This window comes from Monocercomonoides exilis, assembly GCF_001643675.1.
Source record: "Monocercomonoides exilis strain PA203 chromosome Unknown scaffold31-1199392, whole genome shotgun sequence".
In the NCBI taxonomy this organism is placed as follows: Eukaryota; Preaxostyla; order Oxymonadida; family Polymastigidae; genus Monocercomonoides; species Monocercomonoides exilis.
In genome coordinates, this window is record NW_027150576.1 from 619,377 (window position 1) to 635,318 (window position 15,942).

At 37.7% G+C, this 15,942-nt stretch overlaps 5 protein-coding genes across 5 annotated transcripts; 3 read left to right on the forward strand and 2 right to left on the reverse strand.

The window, feature by feature from the left end:
- Positions 1-1,750: 1,750 nt before the first annotated feature.
- MONOS_8856 (putative pre-rRNA-processing protein ESF1) lies at positions 1,751-5,650 on the reverse strand. The gene is made up of 5 exons (XM_067879302.1): positions 5,457-5,650; positions 5,294-5,396; positions 4,837-5,239; positions 4,000-4,664; positions 1,751-3,811 (listed from the first exon to the last, which is right to left on the reverse strand). The coding sequence occupies exons 1-5, from the start codon at positions 5,611-5,613 to the stop codon at positions 2,026-2,028; spliced, it is 3,114 nt and encodes a 1,037-aa protein (XP_067724913.1). The 5' UTR covers positions 5,614-5,650; the 3' UTR covers positions 1,751-2,025.
- A 20-nt stretch (positions 5,651-5,670) lies between these two features.
- Positions 5,671-6,853, forward strand: MONOS_8855 (putative FK506-binding protein 2B). The gene is made up of 5 exons (XM_067879301.1): positions 5,671-5,861; positions 5,920-6,022; positions 6,096-6,106; positions 6,188-6,281; positions 6,347-6,853. The coding sequence occupies exons 1-5, from the start codon at positions 5,688-5,690 to the stop codon at positions 6,643-6,645; spliced, it is 681 nt and encodes a 226-aa protein (XP_067724914.1). The 5' UTR covers positions 5,671-5,687; the 3' UTR covers positions 6,646-6,853.
- An 18-nt stretch (positions 6,854-6,871) lies between these two features.
- Positions 6,872-8,576, forward strand: MONOS_8854 (Splicing factor 1). The gene is made up of 2 exons (XM_067879300.1): positions 6,872-7,220; positions 7,313-8,576. The coding sequence occupies exons 1-2, from the start codon at positions 6,882-6,884 to the stop codon at positions 8,339-8,341; spliced, it is 1,368 nt and encodes a 455-aa protein (XP_067724915.1). The 5' UTR covers positions 6,872-6,881; the 3' UTR covers positions 8,342-8,576.
- On the reverse strand, positions 8,563-12,493 carry MONOS_8853 (Monensin Sensitivity 1 (Mon1)). Its single transcript, XM_067879299.1, has 2 exons — positions 12,423-12,493; positions 8,563-12,360 (listed from the first exon to the last, which is right to left on the reverse strand). The coding sequence occupies exon 2, from the start codon at positions 12,326-12,328 to the stop codon at positions 9,005-9,007; it is 3,324 nt and encodes a 1,107-aa protein (XP_067724916.1). The 5' UTR covers positions 12,329-12,360; positions 12,423-12,493; the 3' UTR covers positions 8,563-9,004.
- A 2,233-nt stretch (positions 12,494-14,726) lies between these two features.
- MONOS_17785 (uncharacterized protein) lies at positions 14,727-14,936 on the forward strand (the record flags this gene model as incomplete). The annotated part of the gene is made up of 1 exon (XM_067870738.1): positions 14,727-14,936. One exon carries the CDS (start codon positions 14,727-14,729, stop codon positions 14,934-14,936), a length of 210 nt encoding a protein of 69 aa, XP_067724917.1.
- Between the last annotated feature and the right edge of the window lie 1,006 nt (positions 14,937-15,942).

Genomic DNA, 15,942 nt, shown 5'->3' on the forward strand with positions numbered 1-15,942 from the left:
TTCTTTTCCAATTGTTGATTAAAACGATATTTTTGGGAATTTGAGATGAAGATGATACTGAAGAAGAACTTTCAAAATCAGAAAGCGAAGATTCAGATCCTTTTGGAGCTGGAGCAGGTGAAGATTTTTCAGAATTTTAATAAAAAATAATTTTTAAAAAAAATATGGGACAAAACATTTGACTTCAGGCTTTTTCATTGAAAAATTATGTTCTGAAGATGAACTTTTTGATACCAAAATTAATAAACAAAATTTGTTCATTTTTATAAATACTTTCAAGGTCGCAAAACATGATGTTATTATATAAAAATTTTGTGCATATACGGATATTAAAACCAAATTTATTTTGAAATCTGATCAAGTTTAATAATGCAATAAGTGAAACATTTTTTTTAATGCATAGTGCAAAAAAAGCTTGAAAGTATATATTTCCCCTTTTTTTGTGTTTTTTCAATCACAACACATTTTGCAAGATGTTTCTCACTGAATATTGATAGAATCGTAATACAAACTTCAGTAATAATTATAAAGTCAGATCTTTTGTGGTGCGTTTTGGATCATTGTGCAAAGAATATTTTTCTTGTGTGTGATTTTTTTGAAATCGAATAGTTTCCATTCAAATTATCGGTTTGAAAAATCGTGTTCGATGTTTGGAAAAAAGCACTTGAAAAAAATCAAATATTTTCAAGAAGCATTTGTCTTTCTTAGATCTCGAACATCGGCTTTTTAACATTTTGCAATGCATTAGTCTTTTCCTTCCAAATAAACTTGAAAAAACATAAAAGCTGTCTAATTTTTTTTTTGACAAGTTCCATTTGTTTAATTTTCAAATGGGGGAAAATACGGACTTTCAAGCTTTTTTTGCACAATGCAAGAAAAAATTGCTTCACTTTGAACATTTTTAAACTCACCCAGATTTCAAAAACAATTTGATTTTCATTACTGCAAACAAACATCATTGATGTTATCACAAAATGTTTTGTGACCTCACATGTATTTCAAAAAATAAACCAATTTTTTTTCAAAATTCTTTGATCACAAAAAGATTATCTGATGTGCATAATTATTTTATGAAAAAGCTTGAAGTCTCATATTTTCCCCCAAATAAAGTTTAATTATCATATTTCGATCAAATTCAAATCCTCATTCACCAAATTCAGATGTTATATAAACAAAATCTTGACAATGTCATTATTACCATTTTTGTGAGTTTCGTGAGTGGGAACTGAAATTTGATCGAAATATGATATTTAAACTTTATTTGAAAATTCAACAAAAGGAACTTTACAAAAAAATTTAGACAGCTTTTTAATTATCAATATCCCGAAAAAAGTTATGATTTCAAAATAATTACCAATGGAGAAAATTTTTTGAATCGTTTTGTCATCAATGCAAAAAATTTTTCTTATTGATGCTGCAAATAGAGAAATACATATCAAAGCTTTTTTCACAAAAGAAAAATTGATATATGCATTCTTCCCTTTTTCATGACTCAGAGAATAAAATATTTCCGTTGAATTCAAATTCCCAAAGATAAAGATGAAAACCTGTTTTATAAACGAAGCAGAAAGAAATCAGAAATATATTGTAATTTTGTAATTTTCATCATAAATCACTTTGAAATAGTTTGTTATCAATTGAATTTAAAACCAATTCAAAATTTGATAAAGTTTAAAATTCTTTCCAATTCGTTTCTCGTTTTATAACAATAACAATCGATATCCAACATACATTGATTTTTCGAAGTGAATTCAACAATTCCAAATTGTTCAGTGAAGCGAAAGAAAACTCCTTGAGGTGAGAAAAATGATAAAGTGAAAAATTGAAATTGAAAAATATCAAAAAGATAGGCAGCAAACAGTATGGCAAGGCAAGTGAAGTGGAAAAGAACATTAATTCCGTCATCTTCTTTATTGCTCTTTATTTAAAAATCGAAAAAAAATTTCAAAAACTTTATTTTTCACCTTGTCACAATTCTTTGTATGCCCATTTTCACTTTCTTTCTCTTCAAATACCATCTCTTTCTCACTCAGCAAAGAACCTTCGCTTTTTGGCAGCATGCTCCACCTGCTTCTTAACCAGCGTATCTGCCCCTGAGCTGTGCTTAAACGAAGGATGAGAGGCATCCAGCGAATACGATCCATCGTCAAACAAAGCAGAAAACCGCTTGTCTTCTCCTATTTCACTCACAATTTCTGCTTCATCTCTCTTTTTCAGCGGCTTTTGCTGCTTTTCTTTCCCTTTCTCCTTCTCCTTTCCTTTTCCTTTTCCCTTTCCCTTTCCGCTTCCTTCTTCTTTCTCTCCCTCTTTCTCCTCTCCTTCTTCTGGCAGCCCCAGAAGCCTCCTTCTTTCTCGCAATGCCTCTCTTTCGGCTATCTTCCTCTGCTCTTCTGCCAACTGCTTTGCCTGCTTTCGCTCTTCAATACGCTTCTGCTTCTTCATCTGCCTGTGCGAAATCTGTCTTCCTTCTCCCTCTCCTTCCTCTCCTTCTTCCCTTTCATTCAAGAAATCTAATTCTTCTTTCTCTCTTCTCTCTTCTTCTTTTCTCCTTTGCTTCATGCCTTGCTTGCTCAACGCTTCCTTGTAATACTCCTTTTCTTTCTGAGCCATCTTTCCATCTTTTCCCATTTCGCTCCTTTCCATCTTCCTCTTTTCCGGCAGCTCCGACAGAAAATCATCTTCAAATTGCATTCTATTGCTATTTTTGTCTTTCTCTCTTCTTCCTTCTCTTCCTCCTCTTTTCTCATTCGCATTCTCAAACTTCTTTCCTTTCTCTCCTTTTTCTCCCTTTCCACGCTTCTCTCTTCCAAATACAGACCCAGTTCCTGCTTTCGCATCTGCTCCTTCTTCCTTCTCAAACCCAAAATCGTCCTCTTTGTTCATCTCTCTTTCTTTCGCCCCGTCGAAAAACAGATCTCTCCCAAATCCCTTCGTCGGGAGCACTTTCTGTGTGTATTCCTTCCCTTCTTTCTTTCCTTTCCCTTTTCCTTTCTCTTTCTCTTTTCCTCCTCCTTCTTCTTCTTCGTTCAATGGAAGTGCCAATGTTGGAATAAACTTGATTTTGAATCCATCGTCTTTCACTTCTCCTTTCGCTTTTTTATCCGAATCAGATTTTTGTGGTTTTTGTGCTTTTGATTTATTCTTCTTTTTCTCTTGTTCATCATCTTCCTCCTCTTCCTCCTCCTCCTCCTCTTCTTCCTCTTCCTCTTCTTCCTCTTCCTCTTCACTTTCGCCTTCACTTTCACTGTCGTTTTCTGACTTTTTCTTCTTCTTGTTCACTTTTTCGTCTTCCATTCTTTCTGCAGGTAGCCCAAGCATCGCTCTATACTCTGCCTCACTTAATCCAAAAGTGCTTTTCTTTTTTTCTTTTTCTTTTTCTTTTTCTTTCTTTTCACTTTTTCCTTCTTGTTTTTTCTCTTTCTCTTTCTCTGAATTTGCTTTCTTCACTTGCTTTTCTTTTTTCTTTTTCTTTCCTTCCTTCTCTTCTTCTTCTTCTTCCTTCATCTCTTCCTCCTCTTCATCTTCATCTTCCTCTCCTCCTTCCATTTCTCCTTCCACTCCTCCTTTCTCCTCCTCCTCCATCATCATCCGATCATCCTCCTCCACCTCAGATGGCGATGCCAAGTATTCTGCAAAATCCACCTCGTCTAGCTCAGCCTCTGTGAACTTCCTTGATAGCAGCTTCGCCCTCTTCGTGTCTGTCCTGTCCCACGTGTCTTCCACTTTCGTGCTGCTCAGCGCTGCCGACTTGAACGATGGCGGGTGATATTTCCCTGAAAGATGCTCAGCATCTTCAGATGTGAAGGATTCGCTGGGGAAGATAAAATGCATGAGAATAAGAAAAATAAAAGTTAGTGTCACATAAGATTTCATTACCAAAAATTTGAAAATATAAATACACGATAAAATAAATTAATGATAATAAAAATTTAACCTTCTTAAATTCCTTCTTCTTTCACTCACTCACCCATTCATCCATTTATTCATTTATTCACATACACCACCTCCTTCGTGAATGTCTCCTCGTCTGGCACAAATCTCAGGTCCATCACATTTCCTGTCGACATAATCTCCACCCCATCGCAGTTGTTGTACAGATGATCTGCCGTTTCTGCGCTGTCACACTCGACAATCGCATAGAAATACCGCAATTTCGCTGCCTCATACTCCCTCAACCGCTCCATCTCTTCTTTCTCTTCCTTCTCAAGTGTCCGCTTGTCTTTGAAATGAGATGACAAGTTGATTTCATCAGCATCTTCTGAGTCGTATTCGTCAAGTGACATCGAAGAATCGTTGCTGCCTTCTTCTTCTTCTTTCTCTTTGTCTCCTTCCTCTTCGTCTTCGTCTTCTTCATCATCTTCTTTTTCTGAGCTCACGCTTTCATCATTCTCTTCTTCGTCTTCATTATCTTCTTCACTGGAGTTACCATTCTCTGAATCATCATCGTCTTCTTTGTCTTCGTCTTCATCATCATCTTCCTCACCATCTTTTCCTTTGCCTTCCTTTGCCTTCAGCTTTTCTATCACATGAAGAACATGCTTAGGTCCATATGTGATATCTTCCTTGATCATCTTCTCACCAAAGTCCGAAAGATACAGCTTCACACTCTTGATTGATCCAGTCGCAGGCAAAAATGACTTAAGAAGAAGATAAATATCTTTCGTCTAAAATGAAGATTTCATTTGCATTAGAAATTTGATGCAATTGAGTTGTGGATTGGATAATTGTTTTTTATATAAGGATTTCATTTCGAATAAAATTCGAATATTTGAATAAAAATGATATAAACATGTCAAATAATTCTGAATTTATAAAAATAAAAATAAATAATCACACTCGTATTTCCTCCCAGTCACAATTCATAACAGCTAATCGATTTGTTTCTTTGTTAGCCTTTGGAGCATCTAGCCCATAGATTTGTTCAAACATAGTCGGTGCCCCATCGTCGATGTCCTCTTCTACCATGTCTTCAATTTCCATGCTTGTTGTGCTTTCGCTTTCTTCCTCAGATTCCCCTTCTTCCTCTGATATGTCCATATCTTTTTCACTTGTTTCTTCTTCGGATTCTTCTGATAATTCCTTTTCATCTTCGGATTCCACCTCTGATTCATCTTTGTGTGTTTTGTGAGATTTTTTTGATTTTTTAACTGATTTCTTATGTGTTTTTAACTCTTCATCAGAAGATGAAACTTCGTCCCAATTTTCCATTTCCTCTGACAAAGATGAATATTTCCTTTCTCTATAAAGAGAAAATATTTAAAATAGCATTTTAATAATTATACTGCCAACATACGGTTCTTCATTTGCGTTTTCATGTGATTTTATATTATAAAACTTTCTCAGACGATCAGCTGTTTTGCTCTGTGATGCTTTTCTTCCTCGTTCATCGATATTCGCTATCAAAAATAAAAAGAAATTGTAAATAAGATAAATTAATTTTAATATTGTATCAGAACCTGAAGTTGAGAAAGAAGGATCATTAAACATTGCATCGAATCTTGAGTCAATTTCAACTTTTTTCTGTTTCTTTTTCATTGGTTGATATCTTGGATCATGTTTAGCTGATGCAAATCTGGGATCACTAATTTCAGGTATTTTTCTACTTCGTGGCATTCGAAATAATAATTATTTTTATTTCAAATTAAAAAAAGATGGGTGTATTACCCATATTCACTTATCAATTATTGATGGTTTTGTTTTTGTTGCTTTCTGCTGTTGCATTTTGCGCAGATCCTCCGCTGTCAACAAATGATCCTTTATATGTACCCCCAAGAAAGCGTCCATATTCAACATTACAAATTGGAGTGACAAAGAGAAGCGACAACTGCACAAACAAAGTACAACGGGGAGATGAAGTTGAAGTGTGATGATTGTTCATTATTTTAATTATTAGATACGTGCATTATTTTTATGAAAAAGATTGCGTACAATTTGACTTTATTCACAGCGAAACGTCGCGTGGATTATACAAAGCCAAATGAATCGTTTATATTTAAGACAGGCTATTCTCAGACGCTTGATGGTTTGCTTTTTTAATGAAGATAATTTTAAACTTAATTTTTCTTTGATATTTTTGGCTTTTTTTATTTTTTCAGGATTAGATCAAGTTTGTGAAAATTCTATCAATTTTATTTTATTATTTTTTGACTTATGAAACCAAAATAATTTACACGTGGACTTTATAAAGGGTGTTCTTGGTATGTGCATCGGAGAGAGACGCAGGATCCTTATCCCTGCCTCCCTTGCCTATGGAATGAGAGGAGCCGATGATGTTGTACCAGGTATTCTCTTTGGTTATTAGAAATTTTATAACAAACCAATATGCATTGTCTTTTAACGCAAATAGGTGGATGCGCAATCATCATGGACGTTGAGTTGTTGGATATGTTTCCACTTGAGTTTGATGAGGAAAAAGCAGATAAGTTTTTGAAACGGAGAATGGAGTTAGAAGAAAGAGCAAAAGAAGGTGATTGGGATGAATATTTAGAACCAAAACCTTTTGATCCACTTCGATACAATTTAATACGTCAAGTTGGAGGCGTTATGAAGAGAACATATCATGCACCTCCTCGTCCAACTCTTCCAAGAAGAGTGCGTGAAAAACCAAGAAAGAAACGACCTCAACTTGAAGATTTGGAGATTTGATGGCATTGTCTTATCTTTCGCTGATTTCTTCTTTTTTTTCAGTTTTATTTTTGTTCAATTTGCGTGTTATATTTTCTCTCATTTGTAAAAACTAACATTTTAACTGCTTAACCTTCATATCAGCTTAACGACTTTTTTATTCCAATGCTATAATCAAATTCATTATCCATAATGCGAACTTAAATAATAACTTATAAAAATTTTTTTATTGATCAATTTTCCCTTCATTGAAAGTGATGGAATCTGTTTGGGTTCCAAAGCCTGGAACCTCTCGATGGTCAACTGAAAGGAGGCCATCATATTTTACCCCAGGAACGGTCACACATTTGGAAGGAGAACTGAGCAGAGAAGCAATTGATTTCTTTGCAATGAAGCAAAGATTGAAGGAAGTCACGAAAAAACTTGAAACTGGAGACTTTGATGGTGAGCTTGTACCAAGAGGTCAAGAATTCGCTCCAGTATACGATGAAAGTGGAAAGAGGTTGGTTGGAATGAATGAAAAAACGAAAATAAGACTTCAGTTGGAAAAGATGTCATTATCTGAAATAACTATTCCTCTAAATCCTGTTCACAAGGTTTGAAAATACATTATTTTTTCATCTTTATTTTTTAATTTTTATTTTGATTGAATTTGTTTTTAATTACAAATTATTTTCAATTTTTCAAGTTACAAGCTTCGATGGAAACAAAGGTTGCTCCAAGGAAATATAGAAAACATTTTCTTCCTGAAATAAATGATCCTCATCTTAATGTACTTGGATTGCTACTTGGACCACGTGGGCAAACCTTGAAAGAAATTGAAGCAACATCACACACAAAGATCACTTTTCGTGGAAAGGGATCAAACCGTACGAAAAGAGAGGTCGGGAAAATATATCCAGGTTCTGATGAAGAACTCCACGCGTACATCCAAGCAGATACAGACGAGCAAATCAACGCAGCAGTCACTATCATTGATCAGCTTTTGATGCACCCTGACATGCAAAATGAGTTCAGAAGGCAGCAGCTTAGAGAATTAGCGAAGCTAAACGGAACAGATATGTCCGCAGGGACACAGGGCTGCTCAATATGTGGGTCGACGCTTCATTCTGCAGAGGAGTGCCCGCAAAAGGACAGAGAAAAGAGAGGAGGAGAAGGAGGATTTTTGGGTTCATTAATTGGAGGTGAGATTGGAGCAGGCAGCGCCGATGGAGGAGGCGAAGAAGAAGCGAAAGGAATGATGAATTCTGAAGGCAAAGGAAATAGTAGTAGCAGCAGCAGTAGCAGTGAAGTTGATACAGAAAAGGCATATGAAGACTTTCTGAAGGAGATTGGGCCAGGGACTGATGGCAAGAATGCTAATGAAGGAGCGAATGCGTCTGGGGTGCCGATGGGGATGGGGGGAATGATGGGGATGGGGATGGGGATGAACATGGGAATGGGCATGGGCATGCCGATGATGATGGGGATGGGATATGGTGCTGGGGGAGCTGGAGGAGCAGGAGGAGCAGGAGGAGCAGGAGGTGCGGGAGGTGCTGTAAGTTCATCTGGATTGGAAGGGAAAACAGGAGATGGAAAAGAAAGTGGAGGGAAAGAAGGAGAAGAAGGAGAGGATAAGAATAAGAGTGAAAAGGAGGAAAACACTGTGGATCCGCTGGGGGTGCTGCAGAAACAGCTGGAAACGCTTTACACTCCTTCTTTTGATCCATGGGCTTGAGGAGAGAGAGAGAGAGAGAAAGAGAGAGAGAGAGAGAGAGAGAGAGAGAGAGAAAGAGAAAGAAAGAAAGAAAGAAAGAAAGAGAAAGAGAAAGAATTATTGAATATCACTTCATTTTACTCTTTTTTTATTTTTTTTTTATTTTTTTTTTCAAAATCAATTCAATTTGATGTTTGCTCAGCAAACTTCTATCTTTCTTTTGTTATAAAGTTATGTAATAATCAAATTCAATCTATTTGCTTTATTTTTCTAATGAAAATGAAAATGAAATGAAAATTTAACAATTGCAAAATAAAATATATTAAAAAAATATAGTAAAAATTAAAAAAAAACCTCCAAAAGAAGTGAAAATGCAAGAACAGAAAGCGAAAAATCTTTTCAAAGATAGATAATTGAACAAAAACATTCAAAAAAATTTGCAACTTCTCAAAGATCAGACAAAACATAAGCATTTCAGATAGAAAAAGAATAAGATCAATAAAAAAAATTAAAATCAAACATCTTTTTTGACATGAATATTTGAAATGTTATTTCATACGCGCGCAAAAATATATATTTTTTCTCCCTCTCACCCTCTCACTCTCACCCTCTCGCCCTCTCACCCTCTCATTCATCCAGTCATTTATTTATTCATTTCTATACAATAACAACCAATTCAACTTCTCACCAAAGTGCATCCTTCGTCAGAAACAGCTGCTCTTCTTCCTTCTGCAGCCATATGCATATCTTCATCAGCTCATGCGCAATCACTTCCTTTGTCGTATTCCCATCAAACGCACACAAAAGCACTGAATCTCCTCCGTCCCCTCCAAACAAGCCCCTCCCCACCCTCCTCCCCATCTCTGGCCCAAACAACTCGTCTCCTGCCTTCTCATCCATCTGCCTCGCCTCTCTCTCCATCTCCGCCGCTGCCACCTCCGACCGGCTGATCTTCACCCCTCCAACAGAAGTGCCAACAATACTGCCATCTTCACTTCCTCCTCCTCCTCCTCCTCCTCCCGCTGCTGATATATTCCTCACCAGCCCCGCCACACTCGCTGCCACTTCCCCAGCCACTGCCATCTGCTGTGGCGGAGGCTGTCCGTTTTTGCTCCTCTCCTTCTCTTTCTTCTTCTTCTCTCTCAGCGCCACACTTCCTCTCAGAAAGACTGAGGCACCAACGAGTGTTTCTCCGGATGGATGCACAGCACACACAAACGTGACCACAGGAAGTGGCTGATACGTCGGTGGCAGCTGCGAAAGAGGCAAGTTTACGTTTTGAGCAGACGATGATAAAGAAGATGACGACAAAGAAGAAGAAGAAGAAGAAGGCGATGGTTTATTCACAGAGCCCGCACTTCTCTTTTCCCTCTTCGCCTCCAGCTGTGCATTCGCCACAAACGCTGCCGATGCGCCTTGCTTCGACGGCGGGGGCAGCAGCTGCGGAGGCTGCGGGGTGACTGCAGTGGCATACTGCATCGGATACACACTCAGAGGAGAAGGCGGGAGAACAGGAGAAAACACACCAGACGCTTTGGAAAGCGTCGTAGGCGACGTGAAATGAAGAAGCGCCTCAGTCACTGCGGGGTCAGCTGGCTTCTCGGGAATAGGATCGGGCACAGGCGCGGGAGGGGACGGGATAACCTTCGGCTTCTCAGAGCTTTCGTCTCCTTTTCCTGCAATTGATGCTGATGTTGAAGTTGTTTGTGATTGTTGATTCTTTTCTCCTTCGCCTTCTCCCTCTCCCGTCTTCTTCTTCTCTTCCTCTTCTTCTTTTTCCTTTGCCTCTGCCTCAGCCTGTTCACTGCTCCTCTCGTACTGCATGCCCATCTTCGATGTGATCCCCATCCTCTTCATCCTTTCCTTCTCCTGCTGCGCTCTCACTCTCTCCTTCTCCCTCTCCACCCGCACACGATACACCCCCAAACAGCTCGCCGACTCAGCGTCGCTCGCCATCAGCGAGTAAAGCCACTGGTATCGCTGCAGCAGCCTCTTCTGCTCTCCTCTCGTGTGGAAAGGAGGGCAAACACCTGAAGCCACGTGCTGCCGGAGCGTCTGGTTGATAAAGAGGAAGTGGCGACAATGCGGAGACTGCGGGGACGACGGGGAAGAGGCCCATGATGTGGAAGAAGAGGAGGAGGAAGAGGAAGAGGAAGAAGAAGAAAGTGATGTGGGAGCAACTGAAGAGAGGACAGAGGAAACAGAAGGCTGGTTGACAGGGAGAGTGGATGTGAAGGGATAGAAAAAGGAGAAGGTGAAGTCAAAAGCAAAGCGCGCTTGTGTGCTGAGTAGGTTGGACTGCTGAAGAGAAGATGTGTCGTCATCTTCATCAAGCTCTTCTTCCTCCTCTTCCTCTTCTTCTTCTTCCTCTTCTCCTTCTTTTTCTTCTTCTGCATTTTCCTTTTCTTCGCCTTCTTTTTTGTTATCACAACCTTCGCCTTCGCCTTTGTCTTGCTCGCCTTCTTTCTTTTCTTCTGTATTTTTATTGTCTTCATTTTCTCCTTCCTTATTCTCTCCTTCTATTTTCTCTTTCTCTTTCTCTTTCTCTTTCTCTTTCTCTTCTTTCTTCTTCCTCCTCATCTCCTCTCTCATCTTCCTCCTCATTTCCCTCCTCTCCATCCTCTCCTCTCTCTTTTCCTTCATCTTCTCCATCTTTATCCTCTTTTCCTCCTCCTCTTCTTCTTTCCTCATCAAACTCTTAATCCCCGCAAAATCCCCTTCTTCAAACACAGACAGCGGAGTCAGCATCTTCATCGCCTCCTGCATCAGCGCCTGGAACAGCCCGTTCTGCTGTATGAACTGCACAAAGTCCGCCGAGTACTTCTGAAGAGCCGCCAGCGACGACGCATCGGACTTGTTGGTGATGAGTGTGATGCACAGAGGAAGAGGGCACAACGCTGCTTTGTTCAGAAGACGACGAGGTAGCGCGTTTTCTCTGCTTGCTCCTCCTCCACCGCTGTTGTTGTTGTTGTGGCTGGCCTCTGCAGATCCGTCGGCTGGGTCGCCTGGGACAGTGCCTGGAGACTGATAGTAAGGTGATGGTGATGCGAATGGAGAAGAAGAAGAAGAAGAAAATGATGAAGAAGATGATGATGAATAAGAAGAAGAATTGCTGGAAGAAGTCGATGCAGAAGCAGAGGATGACGAAGAAGAAGACGAAGCAAGCGGCGACGGGGCGTCAGCCGAGCTTCTGTGGGGGTACCAGTACTCGTACTTTATGTGTGCGTGCAGAAACCCCTCAGATGAGAAGTGGGGGAGGCAGATGGAGGGGAAGGACTCTTCGTCTTTCATCGTGGCTGGCGTGTTCAGCGTGTTCAGCAGCACAATCACGTCGCCTGGGTGCAGCGGCGCCCGGTGCTTCGAGTGGCCCATCATGATGACATGCCGCCCGATGCTGATCACCACAAACAGCAGATAGTCGGGCGTGTCCTGCTTGTGTATCCGGTTCGTCAGCGCCTTCCTGACTGAGTGCGTAAGCGGGAAGACGCTAAATGTCTCCGAAAAATAGGACGGGTCGAGGTTCATAGAGCGGACTACATCATCCAAAAGTCCTTCCGAGCCAGCAATAAGTCTTCGCAAGTCCATTGATGCATTTCGTTCAAGTTGTTTTTTTCCTCGATTTGACATCACAGATAGAAGAGTCTGCATCAAAAAATAGCACTGCGTTCGAACAATAGCTTCTGGTTCATCGTTTCGAGTAACAACAACAGTGTAAAATGGATCTTCAACAACAAATACGATTCGATGAGATCCGCATTCAATAGAACGAATGAGATCGCCTTGATTCGATGAAAATGAGACCATCATCTGGAGAACTCCAAAAAAAGGCGCAAGGTCATTTTCGTCACCATACCTTGAGTAGATTGGCTTTGCTGCATTTGTCATAATAAAAATATGTTTTTTTCTGCGCTGCCACCTCAAAGAAGTGTTGTCTTCTTTTCCTTTTCGATACAAATGCCGCTTTTCTTTCCATTCGAGATGATATAATCTGTCTAAATGTGCTGACATTCAAGTCTAAATGCAAAAATAAACAATTTTTTCTTTCAAAAAACAAAAACGTGAAGAAAAAATGAATAACGATTTTAATATATGGCCATTGTACCTATTCAATATCTATTTCCGTGTATTTTTTTTCAAATTTTAAGTTGTTTCCTCGTTAAATAATGATCCTTCAAGCAAATTAAATATTTACTAATAATGGTTATTCACTATATTTTTTAAAAGATTTTTTTTTCTTTTTGATTTTTATTTCACTCAATTATTTCTTTTGAGTTGCTTCATTATTTAATTTTGCTGTATTTTTTTCTTTTTTTTTCTTTTTTTTTTTAGTGACGGACGAGTCAAAAAATGATTTGTCAGGTCAGACAGGCTTACAAAATTCCCGATTTTATTTAAACGGGAACTGAAAAATTGCTTCATATAAGTTAGTCCAATTGATCGGTAAGTTATATGTTTTATTCAACAAAAAGTGATATTGGGCAATTTAACGAATTGTTATTATAGTTAGTGTTTATAATAGTGGACACTTTCAATAACTGTGGACAGTCGCATTATCTCAACAACCGTTGATAGTTGCTTTTTGACAATAAACCCAATTATTCCCTCGATGAATATGAACTTATAAGACATACAAAAATGAAACAACTTGTTCTGCACAATTAAGAAAAAAACATTTTATCTTTTCGGAGAAATTCGGAGAAATAAGATTTTTCAAGTTTCTCCGAAATTTAAAATGTTTTTTTCTTAATTCTGCAGAACAAGTTGTTTCATTTTTGTATGTCTTATAAGTTCATATTCATCGAGGGAATAATTGGGTTTATTGTCAAAAAGCAACTTTCAATAGTTGTTGAGATAATGCGACTGTCCACCATTATTGAAAGTGTCCACCATTATTAACACAAATTGTGTTCTTTTTTAAACAATTGTTGTTGTTTGATGGTCAGGGTTATCACAAAAATCTTCTTTTAAAAGTTGTTGAATGTTAAAAGGTTGCATCTCGAATATTATTTAAAGGGTGTTGATATGATGAAGGAGTTTTTCATCAATCCTCCTTTTTTATGATGGGAATTCGAAAAAAGAAAACGTGAAAGCTGAACCATTTGATGTGTAGAAATAGCACAACTGGGTTAAAGCGTTGGATAAGGGTGAGAATACAAGTTTGATTGCTCCTGCATTTTTCTTCTATTTCTCCTTCTATTTCTTCTTCTTCTTCTTCTTCTTCTTCTTCTTCTTCTTCTTCTTCTTCTTCTTCTTCTTCTTCTTCTTCTTCTTCTTCTTCTTCTTCTTCTTCTTCTTCTTCTTCTTCTTCTTCTTCTTCTTCTTCTTCTGTTCAATCAGCACATCACAGAATAATCTCTTCTTCTTCTTTCTCCAAATTGTTTTCTTTCCCATCTTTGCCATCTTTCACTTCTTCCTCCTCTTCCTCTTCTCCTTCTCCGTCTTTTTCAATTCCTTTTTCATCATCTTCTTCTTCTTCCTCTTCTTCCTCTTTTTCTCCTTTTCTTCCTCCTCCTCTTCATCATCATCTTCTTCTTCATTCAATAATTCATCTTCTTCATAATCAATTTCTTTTTCTGTTTTTGATGAATTTTCTTCTTCTAATTTCATTTCAATTGCTTCTTCTTCTTCGATAAGAAACAAAAAATGTTTTTGCATTCGTTTCATTCAACTTTAGTCAAATTCAGGGCTAAGCCTCATCTTTCACTTTCTTTTCGGAAGCACAAAACGTATATTCATTCTATTACAAAATGCAGCCAAAATTAAAAAACAATAGAGATGATTTCGAGTCAAAAAAAAAGCTGATCAGTCGGAGCGAAATCAAAAAAGGAGGATGATTTTGCCTTTTTTGTTTGAAAACTGACAGAAACACAGATAAAAAAGAAAGAACGTCGAAGCAATCCTTTGATGAAATTGATGAATTCTAAAGCAACCTCTGATAAATCTCACAGCTCGAAAACAATAGCGAATTGAGAAAATAAAATGAGAAAGGAAAGCAATTAAGAGTGAAGTGCTTGTTTGAAGGAAAATTCTGTGAAACAAGAGAATTTATGCCCGACAAGCATTGTTGATTTCATCAAATGCACATGTGAGATGTTTTCTTCTATTTTGTGTTTCATCTCCGCCACTTTCTTCGACTTTTCCTTCATTTGCACATATATTCACTATTTATCTGCTCATTCAATAATATTTTCCAACGTTCTTCACCTTCGTCAGAAGACCCATCGCATTGTGTGTGTACTTGCAGGACTTCTTTTATTGCCAGCAATTCATTGCTTTGATACCAGGATGATCATTCACATATTCATTGTCAGCTGTGTGCCCGTTGAGAAATATAAACAAATCGACATCCCAGTCTTTGAATTCCTCTGTTCTATCATGTCCAAAAATCGAGTTGTCTTTCCGAGTGATGCTTGCCATGAAGGTGAAGGAAGACTCGTTCGCAGATGCGAAAAAGAATTCACGAGCAAAATGCACATCTCTTCAAACACTGGCCTTGTTGGCTGAAAACACGAAATTGGTGATGGAAAAGGAGGTTTCTGACACTTCTGAATCATCCTTGGACTCGCTCATGAGTGCCCCGCCTCTTCCTCCAGAACTTGTATCCTGGCTCACATAGCAGATGGAGAAATTTGTGTTGCTCATTGAAAATGTATTGTCAGGGGCAGATGATGCAAATAAGATGCGCTCGACATTGGTTGTAGTTTGTTGGCTCAGCTGTGATGAGTTGATGTTTGCCATGGAGCAGTTGAAGTTGTTGAGGGAGAGAAAGAGAGCAGACAGAGAAGAAGAAGAAGAAAGTTGAAGTACTTTTGAAGAATGACAGAAAATTCATTTGGTGAAGAAAAAGTGATTGATGATGGATTTTCAAAGGAAATGGAGTTGAAATAACAATGGAGGATTTTGGATGAGGGAAAAGAAAGGGAAAAGAGAAGGAGGATTTGTGTGGAGAATGGAGAGAAGCAACGAGATTGAATCACCTATTGCAACAAAGATTTCAATGGTAACTTCATTTCATGCTCTTTTTGAGAAAGGGTTGTTGGCGTGCATTGCTGGTTTGGGGATTTAAATGAGATGATGAAGCTGAATAAACAGAAGAGAACAAACGGGATGATCTCTTTCAAATTTATGCTTTTTATTTATGAAAAATGGTTTTTTTTCATTTTTCGAAAAAGAGAAATGAGAAATATGTTTTGCATCAATCCTTTTCTCGTAATGATGAATTTGTCATTTGAACATGGGAATTTTTTTTTCATTTTTTTATTTTATATTTAAATTTAAATTTAAATTTATATTTATATTTATATTTATATTTATATTTATATTTATATTTATATTTATATTTATTTTTTTATTTTTTTTTTGAAAGGAAACATTCAATTGAAAAAGTATTTTTTTTAAAGAAAAAAATTCGAACTTATGAAATGGACGCTAACATATTAAATTTATTTTTGAAAATTGTTTTTCATGAATAACACACAATTCTTTCAATGAAAATATAATCATCTCTTAATTAATTCTAATATCAAAGACATTGAAAAGAATGATTTGTAAAGAATTCTACCTTGGATTTAAATAGATGGAAACATAAAAAAACAGAAAAATAAATGAAAACATTTCCAACA